General features: G+C 39.8%; 2 protein-coding genes across 3 annotated transcripts in view; both read right to left on the reverse strand.

Annotated features, from left to right (window-relative positions):
- Positions 1-310: 310 nt before the first annotated feature.
- Positions 311-2,899, reverse strand: LOC109114856 (uncharacterized). Its single transcript, XM_019198148.2, has 3 exons — positions 1,446-2,899; positions 1,035-1,117; positions 311-911 (listed from the first exon to the last, which is right to left on the reverse strand). The coding sequence occupies exons 1-3, from the start codon at positions 2,326-2,328 to the stop codon at positions 657-659; spliced, it is 1,221 nt and encodes a 406-aa protein (XP_019053693.1). The 5' UTR covers positions 2,329-2,899; the 3' UTR covers positions 311-656.
- A 2,583-nt stretch (positions 2,900-5,482) lies between these two features.
- RUG3 (Regulator of chromosome condensation (RCC1) family protein) overlaps positions 5,483-17,436 on the reverse strand; it is a 35,340-nt gene continuing 23,386 nt past the window's right edge. For both annotated transcript variants that reach the window (XM_088891450.1, XM_010262455.2), the window contains 2 exons: positions 6,632-6,787; positions 5,483-6,161 (listed from right to left, as the gene is read on the reverse strand). In XM_088891450.1, the coding sequence (XP_088747576.1) occupies positions 5,890-6,161; positions 6,632-6,787 (428 nt within the window). In that variant the 3' untranslated portion in view covers positions 5,483-5,889. The remainder of the gene's footprint in view (positions 6,162-6,631; positions 6,788-17,436) is intronic.

Genomic DNA, 17,436 nt, shown 5'->3' on the forward strand with positions numbered 1-17,436 from the left:
TTTCATACACAAGATAGTCTTCAGTGGTTGGAACTTATAGGATTTGCCTATGATGGAAGTTAGATCATTCTACTTATAGGATCTGCCTGTGGGACAAGGGTAAACAAGAGATTTATGTTTACATAAAAGGTCAACCTGCGGGCCTTGCTCTCCTCAGTGTTTGACTGTTATTGGCAACGGTACAAAGGCTGTGTTTGACTGTACCTCAGATACCAGCATGGATTCTAGTTATCATCAATTTTACAAAAATTTGAATTCTTTGAGCTGAACAATGATTTTTGTGTTTGTACAACTGAACAATGATTTAACAAAGATTTATGGTGGATAATGTTGAAAATATATAATAACTGGATTGTTCTTAAGGTTATTTTAATGGAGGCAAATTTGGAAATTTTGGTTAATTTCAATTACAGCATCTGATTTCGATTCCCAATTGAACTAAGCATGCACCAAGAATAGGTGATTCTGATTCCGAGGTGAGTATGCATGGATTTGGCATTACTATAACAAATGGGCATTGGTGCCTCTAAATTGTAAAGCCATGACAAGAATCCAGAGGTCTCATTTCAATCTCTCTAACTAAAAGGACGACTGAGTAAATGAAGAATATTGTTTCCATCGCCATCCCAGATTGTGATCGATATCTTTCTCTCTCTCTAAGACGATGAAGGTGAGGGCGATGATGATTCATCTAAACTGTTTCTTCTGAGAGAACCTGATCTGGAGGGATTGTAACATAATGACTTAACTTTCAGAAGTTTTTTCATGGCTACCGGATTCCCCTTTGGTAAGAATCTCCTCATTTTGCTGATTTCTTTCTTCACTATTTCGCTGCTCATCATTAATTCCTGCAAAACTGCAGCCCAGTTTTGTTTCTTCACTAATTGCAATTGCCCCCCCGCCATTGATTCCTGCACAAGTGCAAAACAGCAAAAACAACATCAAAATCATCATCTCGTAAATTAGCACTCGACCCAATTCAGATTACAAATTCAACAAGCTTTGCTTATTTGGTAATTGATCCTCTTACGTACCTCATCTGAACCGCAAGATGAAATGCTCTTCTTCCTCTTCCATATATCTCCTATTTTTTTCTTCGTCTCACTACTGCTCTTGCCTACACAGACGACGGAAACAATTTTTTCTTCAGCTTTAAATTAAATTAAATCAATATTCGAAGGCTGAGGTCATCAGCACTCGACCAAGCCTAAAAACAATGATTCTATGCAATTCTTTAATTCTTCGCGCTACAGGCATGGTGGGATCCATCCCATGAAAAATTTTTTATGGGTCCCACTTTGTCTGTAGTGAGAAGGAAACAAAGAGTTGCACATTTGGTCCAAACTCCAAAGTTGCCACATCATCAGCAGACTTGGGCTGGTTTGATGTTTGAATTGAATGAATGAAAGGAAGCTGCTGCATGCATGAACGAATATGATACTCACCGTCATCTTGCTTATTTGTATGGCTCAACTCATCACCACCGTCGTCCGAGGCGTGCGAGTTCCTGCCAAATAAAACAAAATCTCTGAAACTGGGTGACCGTGCCCCTGGGGCAATGTCGCTGCAATCACCACCATCCCAATCCCAAGAGACTCTTTCCTCCCCCTCTTCTTCTTCTTCTTCTTCTTCTTCTTCTTCTTCCTTTGCTTCTTTAAACTCTTCGTCTTCGTTTTCTTTTACATTTTGCCGGTTAGCACTCTCCACCTCTTCTTTCTCTTCTTCCACTTTCTCTTTGATGGCCGGAACCCTCTTGACAACATCGTCGCACTCCGCTGTCATCGAATGCAGCTCATGGGCTAAGCCTGAGTCTAATTCATCTTTGTCTGTAGCGTTGCTATTCCGCGTTGAATTTGGGTGCACCTTGGGTGACGACAATACGCCTTTCGCCGCCGTAGGAGACACCGAAATGCTTTCCCAGCTGCAGAAACAGAAAGATTCCCTGGAAGGACACTGGTCGTCATCCTCCGCTCTTTCTTCAAGAAGATTGATGGAGAGGGAGCCGTCCTTTATCGTGTGCTGGTCCTGTCGCTCTCTTATCTCATCAACTGGCCGACAGCGGAGCAGCCCGGGAAGAACGGGATTTACTTCCATGCCGAACATGGAAACCCCGCAACCCATCGTGGAAGGAGAGAGAGAGAGAGGGGGGATGGATGAAGGTGGGAGAAAGAGTAGAGGGGAGAAGGTTAGAAGGTGAGAGAAAGTGTGGACGGAGAAGGATGGAAGGTGAGAGAATGAGCAGAGGGTTAAAACAAGGATAGAACGACAGTTCGGGGAGATGGATTCATGGAGACGACAACGAAGAGGAGCTGGATGTCTCGTCGCCATCGTGTCTTCTCTGTTTTATTTTTCTTTTGCAGTTATAAAATGGTTATTTGTTTTATTTTTGGAGTGGTATTTCCAGTTTGTTTGTTGAGTGGTCCTACACTATTTTCCTACACTTCACGTTCATTGTGTTGCAGGTGTCTTTTCTTGATAAAATGTGTGACAGGTGCCTTAATACAAGTATTTAGGGTTAGGGTAATTACAACGATCCCAAGTATTGTCGGTGACAATTATGCCCTGGAACCTTTGGGACAAGAAGTCCCCGGCCATTAAGTTAAGGTCCGTTTGGTTTGAGATCAGCTTCACTGCTCATAAGACCGTGGTGACACCGTTGGTACAACCTTTTATAGCCAAATATTGAGAATATCTCTGTATTTATATGCTTTTTTTTTTCATAGGGAGATATTTTCATTGCAAGGCTGCAAGGGAATGTATGAACGGTCTGGTAAGGACCAAATCCAATTTTATTTCATTTGTGGGAATAGGGGTTTGGTTGGGCAGAATCAGAATTCTATTCCCATTCTTGGTGGAAGCATTTCCACATTTGATGGAATGGCCATTCCCTGCCCCTCCCTTAAGGAATAAAGTCTCATTTCAATTGATTCCAATTATCATTTAGTGTCATGTTTGAACCAAACAGACTATGGGAATAGATCATTCCAATTTCAATTCCAAAAGATTTGGATTCTGATTCCAACTACAAACCAAATGGACCCTTAGATTATAAAATATGTTAAACTACCAAAGTACCCATCTGAGCTTTCCTTATTTTTATTTCCTCACCCTTTTTCTCTTAAACCCTAATTGACTCAAAAATACTTCTATTTTTTTCCAAATGAAACCCGATAAAATAACAATAATCATTTTACTTTTAATGACATGAAAAATAAGTTTCTTTAAATTCTTTTATCATTTAACTGACAAGAATGCCTCTCTTCATCTTAAAATATAAAAATGATATATTCCTTTCTCCAATAAATCAAGAAAAGCCAAATAAAACCTGAAATTTATATCTATAAAAAAGAAGACCCTATCCATTCATTTGAATATTGAACAAGGTGTATTAGAGCAATAAGAGGACTTCAATATTATATTTAGAAAATTAATCGAATCATAAATCATTTAAATAAATAAAAAACGTGGTTTGAAAATTCAGAAAAAATTAAACAGCTGAATTTTAATCTTTTTTTGAAGTCAACTGACAGAACTCTAAGGAGGAGGTATTTGTGGTAAAGTAAAAGTTCAAGGGGTAATTGTCACTGACCCCATAGTAAACTTCAAAAATAACCTATGACAGAACTAATTGAGATGCATGGCAAAATGTAGGATATCCGGAGTTGAGGACAAAGTGAGTAGGAACAGCATTTTTTCTTTTTTGTGAAGACAGGACTTCCCATCTGCTGTACATATTGCTGTGTGTATTCGATCAGTAATTTACAGCTATTATTCTGAACTGGGAAACCGGAAATAGATGTCCTATCAAGGCAGCAACTGGCGTGTTTATATAGGATGTGGTGTACTAAGTACTAAGTACTAACTACATTTACACACATATTGTTGCAAAATTCAAAGTATACAATATAAACATCTCACATGGTATCTTGGTGTACTAACTACTAACTACATCTGACCACTCTTAAAGGTTAATATCTGCTGATCATGTTTACCCACCCTGGGGAACATCTCTTGTACATATCGTCCATGTTCCCAATGTGATGCTGGTTAATTTTTTATCTAAGTGCATCACCCATCCAAAAAATTGCATACACATTTTTTATGTATCACGAGTGTCAATACTTTGAACCATGGTTTCCAGCAAACCTGCACCAATCCAAATCTGTGCAGACCCCTAACAATTGTGATGCTGATGGCTTTAAATTATATCTAATTGGGAATTTTTAAAAGAAGAAATATAGTGGAAAGCATTTAGTAACCACTGTTACATTCATTCTACAACCCTAATATATATCAGAGAAATGAGAGATCTATTTGACAGAGTCGAGTGTTACCTGGATACCTCTACCTCTTAATTACAAACAAATTAAATACAGCATTCCTCAAGAATATAATCTTTGATTTTTCACCATTCAGAAAAGATTTAATCATGCAGTTGGTTTATTTATTCAATCTGACTGTAAAAAGAACCTTTAATATATAAGTTATAAGATTTCACATTTACTGTAGCCAATCCGAACTGCACCGTGCACCTAATGATCTAATGGTAAAAGCAAGGTTTATACAATGCCGTACGATACACTGATATATTTCAAATTTTCAATATTTTAAGCCTTGGGCAAAAGAGAAAAGATCACTAGTATTTTTTTTTTTTTGTTGAGGGTTCAGGAGCAGTTGAGATAAAGGGGGATTTCAAAATGGTTTTTGAAAGCCTCCAAGGAAAAATAATCCCTTCATGGAACATTGTGAATCTTATAAAGGATAATCAGTGATTGTCAGAGAATAGTGCAAAGGTAGCAAAAGCAAACAACTTCGATTCAAACAGAGATGGATACGAATCTAGCTTTTTATGAATTATTCATCAGCTCCCTATAAATCAGATTTCAAGTCGAGCTCGAGTTCAATAAAGCTCAACTCATGAAACTTGCAAGTTTAATCCAGCTTATATTGTATATAACACTTTTTTTAGAGGAATACAATGTGCTTTGATGCATACTAAGGTCTTCCTTGTAATAACCATATTAATCATATAGCTATCTGTTTTCTTGCATGAATGATTTAGATAGAGAAAAACAAGATAGACGCAAAATGAATTTTAACGGTTTTATTCTTCTATTCACTCAAAGAGGTGCTTTGTTTTCAAATTGGTCTATTATGGGAGAACAAAAAGTAGCCATCTACTAATCAGAGATTGGTGAAAATTATCGGTAAAAATTAGGCCAGCCTAAACAAAGCCTACCAAGCATAAGAAACAAAATATCCGATGTACACCTTGACCTTGTGTACACCTAAAGGGCCGAACATTATCATCCCATCAGATTAAAAAAAAAAAGAGGGAGGGGGGGGGGGTCATACTATTATGTGAAAATCACTTCCTTTCATGGGGCAAGTGAGAAACCTCATCCTCAAAATGAGGAGCGTATACTGGGGTTCTGTTGTTTTCACAGTTCATTCTCATGTCATAAAGTTCCATATGCTAGCATTTGCCAGAAAAAAAATGTTCTTAACTAAAATAAATAGGACAATCAGTTATAAATTTAGTGTACTTGGGACAACGTAGATCCTTACATTTGGGATGACTCAAGTATGATATTTGCAACATTTGATGTATATTCCAAAGCAACTGCAGTTCTTCAACAATAATGATAATCCAGTATTTCAAGAGAAAGTCACACTATCAAAATGCCATGGGTTGATCACAGATCCCGCTGGTTGGACAGTATATGGTCTTCTCCAAATGAAAGTGCCAGAAAACAATCAATGGCAATGTGGCCTACACATGAAGCTTTTCAACACAAGTTATTTCAGGTATCTTTCTTGTTCACGAACACGTATATTGCAGGTAAGACCCCTAGGTCAACTCAAACCTCTTTCCTGTACTTGCCCAAACTAAGCTTTCTGCCTTTCCAATGTAGGGGATTTTGTTTCCCAAATTTTCTGTTTCAATGTAGACCGAACATCCCAATGCTCATCCACAGAAATTGAAACCAAGCACATGGCATGAGATGCACCAACTGCAACTGAAAGTACATGGTGGGGATGCACCCCATCATCCTCAATTAGAAATTTCACTTCAATAGGTGAAGATTGCACCTCAGGCAGCCCAGGAACCCCGAGTTGACAATCCCTTGCATTTCCCCACATATACAACTTTCCTTTATCTACCATTACCAAGAAAAGAATTCCAGTCAATCCAGTGACCTCAGAACTACATTAAAAGACAAAATGCCATTCATTGGGCCCTAGTACATGATTAAATATATTGATGTTTCAAATTTATAGATTTAAAGTCATTTACTTCATTTTTTTTTTAATTTCAATAGATTGGGTCTACTTTTCCTGTTGATTTGAGCTCCTAGATGTTAGGGGCCTGCTGCCCACCTTGGTGAGCAGTTTTGTTTCAGTTTTAATGGCAAACTTCAGTTATTTATTAAATAAAACATTAAAGTATAAAATATTTACAGCTAATGAATGGCCTGGATACCATTTCCCAGAACCATCTTATGCTGGTTTAATGTGAATATAAAGCTGCCACTGTAGCAGTGAGGGATATGAAGCCCTTTGGTTCCTTGAGGACAAAGATGTTCCAATTGATGTGGTATATGAAATATCCTTTTTCTACGACTCTTACCAGAGATAGCAGCTGAAGAGGAACCTCCACATGCAATGTACACAATCCGCTCCTTTGCCAAAGATTCAATCACCATTGGAACCTTCAGATTCTGAATAGAAGAATGACCCAACTGACCTTGTCCACCATGACCCCAAGAGAGAACTTTACCTTCATCTGAAATATATCTCAAATATTTAGTCATAACTCATAAACATGCCTAAAAGGAAAAGGTGGATTACTTAGACAATGCAAATGGCAATGCACTCTGGGATTTAGGGAATTATCAGCACCATCCTATAAACCTGAAAGCTGAACTAAGAGCACCAGTGATGAAATTAAGTGTTGCATTGAATATAATGAGCATGATGTGGTACTTGAATTGTTTGATGGTCATGAGTCATGGCGACATTGAAAAATCACAGACTTGGGTTGGCATTTATGTGACCCATGGAAGGAACTAATTACATGAATTGACACCATGGGTGTAGGTGCAATTCGTAACTATGGAGAAACTAACAGAGTGGTTGTTGGATTAAGTTGTAAAGGCGCTTTCTTTTGATTAATATAATACATTCATACTTTACCTAGTCCCAGGCTGAGTTATGTGGTGGAAATGGAGGTTCCTTGCTCCTAGGAAACACTACTTGGGGTTTCCAATAATACCAAAAAAAAAAAAAAGCCACCTGGGTTTCTAAAATTACATTGCACTTACCTTAACTATTTGTTATTATAGACACCTTCACTTTGTCAAATAGCACTTAGTCATAAGATATATTTACATTTTCAAGATCAAATTTTAACCTTGCCAATCATATGTGCCCTCAAACCTTCTTAAGGACCAATAACCCTTTTCAGTACATTGTTTGGAAAGTTCAATTTAGTAGTTACATCTTTCATTAGACTTGTTTGTATGGCATTTAGCTCTGATAAAATGGCATTGAAACTAGAGCAAGTTGAATATGATAGAGCTCTTTTCTGTGATCATATGCTAAACATGAAAGAGTGGGAATAGAATTGGTAATCTACAAGTTGGAGCATACTTGGTATTTGAAAAAAGTGATTCAGTGTTATCTTTAAGGGTGTTTCTTTTGAGTTCAGACTAGAGGGGGTAATTGTAATTTCGGAAACATGGGGTGGGTATATGTTATTGTTGGAAACCCTATGAAGGAAGGGCATATGTAATTTCAGAAACATGAGGTGGGTATTTTTATGAAGTTTCACATAGATGGGGTAAATTATGGTTACCTCCCTAGGTTTCTACAAATACAATGACCTCTCCTGCTAAGAGGGAAGGTAGAGAGACTTGGAGGTTTCAGCATGCAGATTTCAATTGGCACGTAATTAACTGTTCTCTCCCCCCTTAATCTCACACTCTCCTACCAGTCATACAGATCCAATCATGTGGGTTCTGGAGTATGCATTTTAATGGAATTTCAAAACTTCTGTTGGAAATTTTCCTCTAGGCATGTCATCTGCTGTAAATTCTCTCAAGTCCAGTGGATGTGTTGTGTTGTATACCTCTTGTATACTTCTTTTCTTGTCTTTTTTTAATAAAAGATACCTTATCCTTTTCAAAAAAAAAAAAGTTACAGTGAGGCTGACACACAGGATCACTACTAGAGAAGAATTTAGACTTGTTTCAATTGTTTCTATTTCAAGGGGATGGCAGAAGATTGCTGATTCCTTGTAACCAAGGAGGTAGATCCTACATGCTTAGGTTGCAACCTAAGATGAAACAATCAAATTTAACTTTGATGACTGGTGTTAGTGTCGAGTATGTTGGGGTATTTCTATCTTTATGCTTATGCTTATGTTGTTGATGTGTAAGATTATGTTAGATCTAGTGTCCCTCACTTAAGTAGGGGCACATGTGTATTTTCCGTTTAACCTTATGTCAGTTAGTAAGTTGACCAAGTCTCTTAATTGCTCTATTACTTTTTACCCTTCTTCATGTGTTTTTCAGGATCTCAAGACGGGGATGAAGATTGGTGGATGGCATGAAGCTGGTGGATTGTATTATCTTGATGGTCGTGGATTGTATTTTTTGTTTAACCTTATGTCGGTTAGTAAGTTGACCAAGTCTCTTAATTGCTCTATTACTTTTTACCCTTCTTCATGTGTTTTTCAGGATCTCAAGACGGGGATGAAGATTGGTGGATGGCATGAAGCTGGTGGATTGTATTATCTTGACGGTCGTGGAAGTACGTCAACAGCTCTCCAGTCATCTCTTTCTCCTCTCCAGTGGCACTGTCGATTTGGTCATCCTTCGCTGAAAGTTTTGAAGTCTTTGGTTCCTTCTTTGAGTCATCTTTCTGTTTTGGATTGTGGTTCGTGTCAATTGGGGAAACATCATCGTGTTCCCTTTAGTACTAGGGTTGATAACGTTGAAGGTCTTGGATATACCCATATGATCTGGTAGGTCCACTACATAGGCATTATCATTAAGCTTCTTCACGATCTTGTAACCATACTTCCGAGGCTTCAACTTGTTGTAAGTACCTACGGGAATTCTTTCCTTCCTTAAAAAAACCATAACCTCATCACCTACATCAAACACTTGAGGTCGGCGGTGCTTGTCTGCGGCCATCTTGTACTTGGCGTTGGATTGCTCTAGCTTCTGCTTCACGGCCTCTTGGACGGACTGGATTTGTTCTGCCATCTGTTCTACTAAGATACTGGCGCCAGGTACTTTGGGTAGCTTCACTAAATCCAGTGCATGGTTAGGGACCTTCATGTATACGATGGAGAATGGGGATCTGCCTGTAGAACTGTGCACTGCATTGTTATAGGCAAACTCGGCCTGGGCTATGGCGAAGTCCCACTGTTTTGGCCTCTCCCGACATATGCTGCAAATTAAATTCCCTAAGGTCCGGTTTACCACTTCTGTCTGTCCATCTGTCTGCGGATGGGCTGTACTGCTGAAATTAAGTGATGAATCAAACAACCTCCACAAGGTCATCCAAAAGTGACTGAGGAACCGTGTGTCACGATCTGATGTGATGGTCTTGGGTACCCCATGCAAGCGGGCAATCTCCCTAAAAAACAATTTGGCTATAGCGGATGCATCTACTGTTTTCTTGCATGAGAGGAAGTGAGCCATTTTTGAGAATCTATCAACTACCACGAAGACGGAGTCCATGTTCCTCTGGGTCTTTGGCAAGCCTAGCACAAAATCCATGGACAAGTCTTCCCATATAGCAGTAGGAACGGGTAAGGGCATGTAGAGACATGTGTTCTGGGTTTGTCCTTTAGCTGTCTGACAAACATAGCACCTGCTTACTATGGTAGACACGTCCCTTCTTAATTTCGGCCAGTAATATCGCCCCTTAACTGCTTCTACTGTCTTATCCCTTCCCAAGTGGCCTGCTAATCCACCCCTATGCAAATCCCTGATGATCTTTTTGCGGAGAGAGGTGCAAGGGATACATAGTTGCTCCCCTTTCATAAGGAACCCATCATAAATAAAGAAGTCCTTTGCTGGCTGCTTATTCACACATTTCTCCCATACTTGTTGGAAGTCTTCATCCTGGGCATATAAGCTTTTTAGGCACTCAAAACCCACAATCTCAACACTGAGGGTCTTGATGAGAGCTACACGCCTGTTAAGTGCATCAGCCACTTTATTTTGCTGTCCTGTCTTATACACAATTTTATATGGGAACTTGTCTAGGAAGGCAGACCATCTAGCATGCAAATCACTTCTTAATTGCTTTTGCCCACTAAGATATTTTAGGGCCTGGTGGTCAGTGTAGAGAACAAATTCTTTTGCAATTAAATAGTGCTGTCATGTCTTCAGGGCTCTTATCACAACATAAAACTCTTTGTCATAAGTAGACCACTTTCTCTTGGCTTCACATAATTTTTCACTAAAGAAAGCAATGGGTCTCTTCTCTTGGGACAATACAGCCCCTATGCCCACTCCACTGGCATCACATTCAACTTCAAATAATTTATTAAAATCTGGCAAGGCAAGAACAGGAGCAGTACATAATTTTTCTTTTATGAGAGCAAAACTTTGCTCTTGTTCTTCTCCCCATTGAAATTTACCCTTTTTCAAACATTCAATAATGGGAGCCATGATACTACTAAAATTCATAATAAAGCGCCTATAGAAGGTTGCCAACCCATGAAAACACCTGACATCTGTGACAGTAGATGGGGTCGGCCACTCCCTAATGACTTTTACTTTTTCTTCATCTACTTTTACACCATCCTTGCTTATAATAAATCCCAGGAATAATAAATTATCATTCATAAAGATGCATTTCTTCAAATTAGCATATAATTTATTTTCCCTCAATGCTTTCAGGACCTCCTTAATATGTCCCACATGCTCAGTGATAGATTTGCTGTATATCAAAATATCATCAAAATAGACTACCACAAATTTACCAATGAAGGGGCGCAATACCTGGTTCATCAGCCTCATGAATGTGCTGGGTGCATTGGTTAGTCCAAAGGGCATGACTAACCACTCGAACAAACCATCTCTAGTCTTGAAGGTTGTCTTCCATTCATCTCCGGGATGGATCCTGATCTGATGATATCCACTCCTGAGATCAATCTTTGAGAAAACCACAGCTCCATTAAGCTGGTCCAGCATGTCGTCCAGCCTGGGAATAGGAAAATTGTACCCAATGGTGATCTTGTTAATGGCCCTGCTGTCGACACACATTCTCCAATTGTCATCCTTCTTAGGTGTTAATAAGGCAGGTACTGCGCAAGAACTCATGCTGATTTGAATGTGTCCCTTTTTCAATAATTCTTCTACCTTTTCCCATAAGATTTCATTCTCCTTAAGACTCATCCTGTAATGTGGGAGGTTAGGTAGACTAGCACCTGGAACAAAATCAATATGGTGTTGTATATCCCTCAAGGGAGGGAGTTCATTTGGTAACTCCTCTGGAACTACATCATTGAATTCATCCAGTAGTCCCCGTACTTCTGCTGGGATTTTATTTTCATCATTAACATCTTCTCCTTTTACTACTAACAAATGGATTTCATGAGTATCCTTACATTCTTTAACAAATTCAGCATGATGATGGGTGATGGTAAGGAAATTCTTCTCATGTGCCTTTGGAGCACTTGTAATATTTTTTTCTGCCATGGGTAACAAAGTATAACGTGTACCCTCTTTTTCAAGTTGGTAGGTATTCTCCTACCCATGTGCCTTGCATCTGTATCAAACTGCCAAGGCCTCCCTAACAAAATATGGCAAGCATCCATATCAACAATATCATAATATACTTCGTCATGGTAGTTACCAGTTGAAAAAGGTACCTTGTAGCGTTCTTCCACCCGTACGCCGCCTCCTTCCTTGATCCACCCAATTGTGTATGGGTTGGGATGTTTTTCAGGAATCAGCTGTAATTGTTGGATGACATCCCTGCAAATAATGTTTTCTTGACTGCCACTATCAATAATTAAATTAAATAATTTTCCCTTGACAGTACATCTGGTACGAAATAATCTGTGCCTTTCAGAAGTATCTTTATTCTTCTAGGACAACATTAATTTTCTTACCACACAAGTATACTCCTCATGTTCATATGGACCCTCTTCATCCTCCCCATCATGTCCACAGTATACCTCCTCAATATCTTCCTCCTCCTCCCTTTCTACCATATTAACTGCCTTCCTCCTGGGACAGTCACTGGATCTATGTCCAACCTCATTACATTTAAAACATTTAATAGGAGCAGGCCTTGCATAAGGGTTACTGGATTTAGGAGGGTTGGAAGGATTACCTCGAGTATGTCCGCCTGTAATAGCCTTACCGGCGTTACTTGTGCTTGCCAGGTGAGAGGGTTGTATTGCTGAGACTGATTTGTTCCTGTCGACAGTTGCCGGTCTGTTGTCGCTCCCGCTGTACCAGCGGTAATTATCACTACGGCCTTGTCTTGGAACATTAATTATGCTTTCAAAGCTAAGTTCCTTGCTTCCTACACACTAAGAACCATTTGTACACCAATTTTGTCCCTGATGGACGGTCTTAACCCGCTCAGATAACGGGCTGCCTGCTGGTTATCACTTTCAGACAATTGGTTTCTTTCTACTAATCTTAAAAATTCTGATGTGTACACATTAAGACTACGTGAACCCTGCGCACACCGCTGGTAAGATTCAAACATATATTGTTCATAGTCAGGAGGTAAAAATCTACCTCTGATTAATTGTTTAATGCGCCTTCAGGTTCGAACAGGACCCCTTCCTTCTCTGATCCGGGTCTCTCTCATTCGTTCCCACCAAACAGATGCGCCTCCCTTTAATCGGAAAGCTACCAATTTAACCCTTCGTTCCTCTGGTATCTCCATGTAATCAAAGAATCTGTCGACTTCTGTGATCCAATCTAGAAGTCCCTCTATGCCTAGATCTCCACTAAAAGTAGGAATATCTACCTTGAGTTTAAATTCATCATTATTCCTACGGGGATTGAAATTACCTTGATTGTGCCAATTTCTGCCATTTCTGTCGTTGTCGGGAAGAACTGGAGCACAACCAAATTCGAAATCCTCATCACTGTCGTCGTCAAGAACTGGACGTCGAGACGCAGTAACGACGGGTGGTCTGTCGTGGTCGTCTCCTTCGATCTGCTGTGGATTTTCCCGGTTCCGTGGAACAACCTCCCGTAACAAGGTTCGTAGTTGCTCAGTCACCTCTACCAACTGTTGTTCGATGTTATGTGTGGCCGTGCACTGTTCTTCAATCGCTCTCCAAAAAGCTTGTAACCCCTGATCACCGTCACGGCGTGGGTTGCGACTGCTACCATCTTGGTTGGCCATCTGACTGGGCAAACTCCCTGCTCTGATACCACTTGACGCAGCGTGGAAGCAATGGACACCGGAGCTGGCTATGCAAGCACCGGGCGTTCGCTAATTCCTAGCGAATAACACCGATTTCTCTAGGAGAGAGAAAAGGTGGCGAAAACTCAAACAATAGAACTTGAAGAAATTCTGAAAATATGAAGTATGAATTGATGAATAATTCTAGGAAATTAGCAGTATTTATAATACATTTGGAAATTATAAAAGAACTAGGAAATAACAACTAGGATAGATCCAATCATCTAATCTGATAGGTTCGAACTCTTCTTGGTTTGATCTCCACCGTCCGATCTCCCTTGATGCATGAATCTTGGATTATCTTGCTAACCTTGATGCTTCTTGGAGTCTTGTTGGAATTCTGATCTTAATTTCTTGATAATCTTGGAAGAGTCTTGAAAATCTTGGAAGAGTCTTGCTTTATCTTGATAATCTTGGAAGTTCTTCTTATCTTAACCTTATCCTAGGAGCTGCCGCCCCTAGGGGTGAGAAGGGCCTTGTGATGGGCCTCCATCAGAGCCTTACCACTCTTCCTCTTGGTAAGCAGGTTGTTGGTTGTAAGTGGATTTATACTGTTAAGTACTTACCTGATGGTAGTGTAGAGCGGCTGAAAGCTAGACTGGTTGCCAAAGGGTACTCCCAAACCTATGGTATTGACTACACAGAGACCTTCTCCCCGATTGCTAAGATTGATTCAGTTCGTGTTGTGATCTCTCTTGCTACTATGTATGATTAGCCCCTCTATCAACTTGATATCAAGAATGCTTTCTTGCATGGTGATCTGCTCGAGGAGGTCTATATGGAGCAACCATCGAGGTTTGTTGCTCAGGGGGAGGATGGTAAGGTGTGCAGACTAAAAAAGGCCATTTATGGGCTTAAACAGTCTCCTCGAGCATGGTTTGGTAGGTTCAGTGAGGTGGTAAAGAAGTTTGGTATGAAATAGTGCCAAGTTGACCATTCAGTCTTTAGTCATGACTCTCAGGCAGGAAAGATCCTATTGATGGTGTATGTAGATGATATTGTTATTACTGGAAATGATAAAATGGGCATTGATAGGTTCAAGACTTTTCTGCAGGAACATTTTCAAACAAAGGACCTTGGTAAATTGAAATATTTCTTGGGGATAGAAGTAGCAAAGTCTAAGCATGGTATTAACTTGTGTCAGAGGAAATATGTCCTTGATTTGCTGGAAGAAACTGGTTTGTTAGGTGCTAAACCAATTGAAATACCTATGGAAACAAACACTAAGTTGAGTACTGATATGGGTGAATTGTTTGAAGAACCCGGTAGATACCAGCGGCTTGTAGGTAAACTAAACTACCTAACCATTACTCGGCCAGACATTTCATTTGCGGTTAGTGTGGTAAGCCAGTTCATGCAGAAACCTCTGGTTCCACATTGGCATGCGGTTCCTCAATTTTATCAGGTTTGTTTGGATCCCTCCAAGCCAGATAAGAGGGTTTGGACTCCTAGACCCAATGGAACCTTCACTTGTGCTTCTTTCTTCAAGTCCATCTCTCAACTTTCTACTCACCAACCCTTTCCGTCAAATGAAATTTGGTGTAGGCCAGTTCCCCCAAAAATTATGGCATTTTGTTGGGAAGTATTCCATGGGAAAGTTAACACTTTAGATAACCTACAAAAGAGAAGACCTTTCCTCCGTATTTCTCCTAATTGGTGTATCCTCTGTAGAGCTCACGGTGAGGATTGTTACCATTTATTAATATCTTGTCCCTTTTCTGCAGACCTTTGGGCTTGGCTACTTTCGTTGTTTGGGGGTAGTTGGAGTCTACCAGCAGAAGTTCACATGCTCTTCAACCATTCTACCTTTTATTGGCCTACAAAAATAGGGAGAATTATGTGGAGATGTGCTCGTGCTGCTTTGATTTGGACTCTTTGGGAAGAAAGAAATCTTAGAATCTTTCAAGAAAAGGAAAGGAGCAGCCAGGATTTGAAAGACTGTGTTAAATAGGGCAATACATTGGCTGAAGACCTTGAAAATCTTTCATCAATTCTCCTTTAATGACCTTTGGAGAAATTGGTCAGCAGTAGCGAGGTGTTCATCTCTAAAGGACAAATCAATTACAAGCTGGTCTCCTCCATCCGAAGGCTAACTAAAGTTGAACTTTGATGGAAGTAGCAAGGGTAATCCAGGTTTATCCGGAATGGGGGGTGCTTTGAGAAATGCGAAGGAAGAGATTTTGTTGCTTTACTCAGGTCCCTTGGGATTTGGGAACTCCATCAAGGTAGAACTCTTAGCTGTTGTACAAGGGGTGCAATTTGCAAACCAGCTAGGGGGTACAACAACTAATAATTGAGGGGGGCTCCAAAGTGGTGGTGGGTTGGTTGGAAAATTCTGAAGAGGCTATGTCGCGATACAAGAATGAAATGAAGAAATTTAGTTGGTTGACAAGGAATATGTTGGTCACTGTACAGTGGGTGGAGAGATCAGCAAATACTTTGTCAGATATGTTAGCTAAGCAAGGGGAAAATAGGGAAGAAATATTTTGGGCTCAGTTGTGATTCTTGTTTTTCTTTCCTAGTTTACTTGTAAGTTTCAAGGAGGGGCTGCAGCTCGCGCCTCTCGCTGGGATGATGTATGAACTCACTCTAAATTTGTTTCTGAATCAATAAATTTATTATTATTCATCAAAAAAAGGGGGCTCCTGGTCGTGGTTTGATATACAGGAGTGGTGAAAAACTTGAAATAGAAGGATATACTGATGCTGACTAGGCCGGTTCTATGTCCGATAGGAAATCTACCGCAGGCCATTGCACTTTTCTTGGGGGTAATCTGGTGACATGGAAAAGTAAGAAGCAGACAGTTGTGGCAAGAAGCAGTGTAGAGGCAAAATATAGAGCTATGGCACATACTACTTGTGAATTAGTGTGGTTAAGGAAACTTCTACAGGAGATGGGATACACTATTGACACTCCAATAAAGCTCTACTGTGACAATCAGGCTACAGTTCATATTTCTTATGAGAGAACCAAGCACATAGAGGTTGACTATCACTTTGTGAGAGAGAAGGTGCTGAATGGAGTGATAGATACTACATATGTTAACACAAGGAACCAATGGGCAGACTTGTTTACTAAAGGGTTAAGTCGGGGAAGAGTGGACTACATATGTAACAAGCTGGGATTATATGATGTATACTCTCCAGCTTGAGGGGGAGTGTTAGTGTCGAGTATGTAGGGGTATTTCTGTCTTTATGCTTATGTTTATGTTGCTGATGTGTAAGATTATGCTAGATCTAGTGTCCCTCACTTAAGTTGGGGCACATGTGTCTTTTCCACAGTATTAGTAATATAAAACAAATATGGCTGAATGGTAGGTGATTTTTCTCTCATTTGAACCAGACCTTTCTCTCCCTTTCTTCTCTTCTCTTCTTCTCCTTTCTCTCTCTCTCTTTCTCTTTCTTCTTCTTGACTGTTATCAGCCTAACAGGATTCAAGGGCAGGCCGAATCCTAATAACTGGTCTCTAGGGAACACAAAAAGTGCCAGGAATTGGGGGTGTCTTTAGAAACCATGAACAAATTCTTTTGAGCTTTTCAGGTAATGTTGGAGTATGAATATTGCTAAGGGTGGTTTTGTTGGCACTGCTTGAGGGGTTAAAATTTGTATCTTCTTCAGGCTGGGCTAATTTTATGTGGAAGGTAACAGAAAAGAGATAATTCAATGGTTGTTGTCTTTTTTTCGATAAATAACTCAGATTTTATTGAAAATAGAAAATGATTTACAAGAGAACCTAAGAGTGGTGGAGGATCTACCACTCCCACAAACTAGTTCCCACTTTACAACTAATTTGATAGCGCATTATAAACCATTTACAACTCAGCCAAATTCAATAGTGTTCTCTTTCTATATTGCAAAGACACAAGAAGGTTGGTCGGTTTAATGGTTCATTGAATACCTTATTCACTGGATCACAAGATAGGTCAATACTCTTGCTGATGCTTTGACTAGGGAAAGGGCAGGTAGGCTGGAGTTAATT

Source organism: Nelumbo nucifera, chromosome 7, assembly GCF_055504915.1.
Source record: "Nelumbo nucifera cultivar China Antique chromosome 7, China Antique-T2T, whole genome shotgun sequence".
Lineage (NCBI taxonomy): Eukaryota > Viridiplantae > Streptophyta > Magnoliopsida > Proteales > Nelumbonaceae > Nelumbo > Nelumbo nucifera.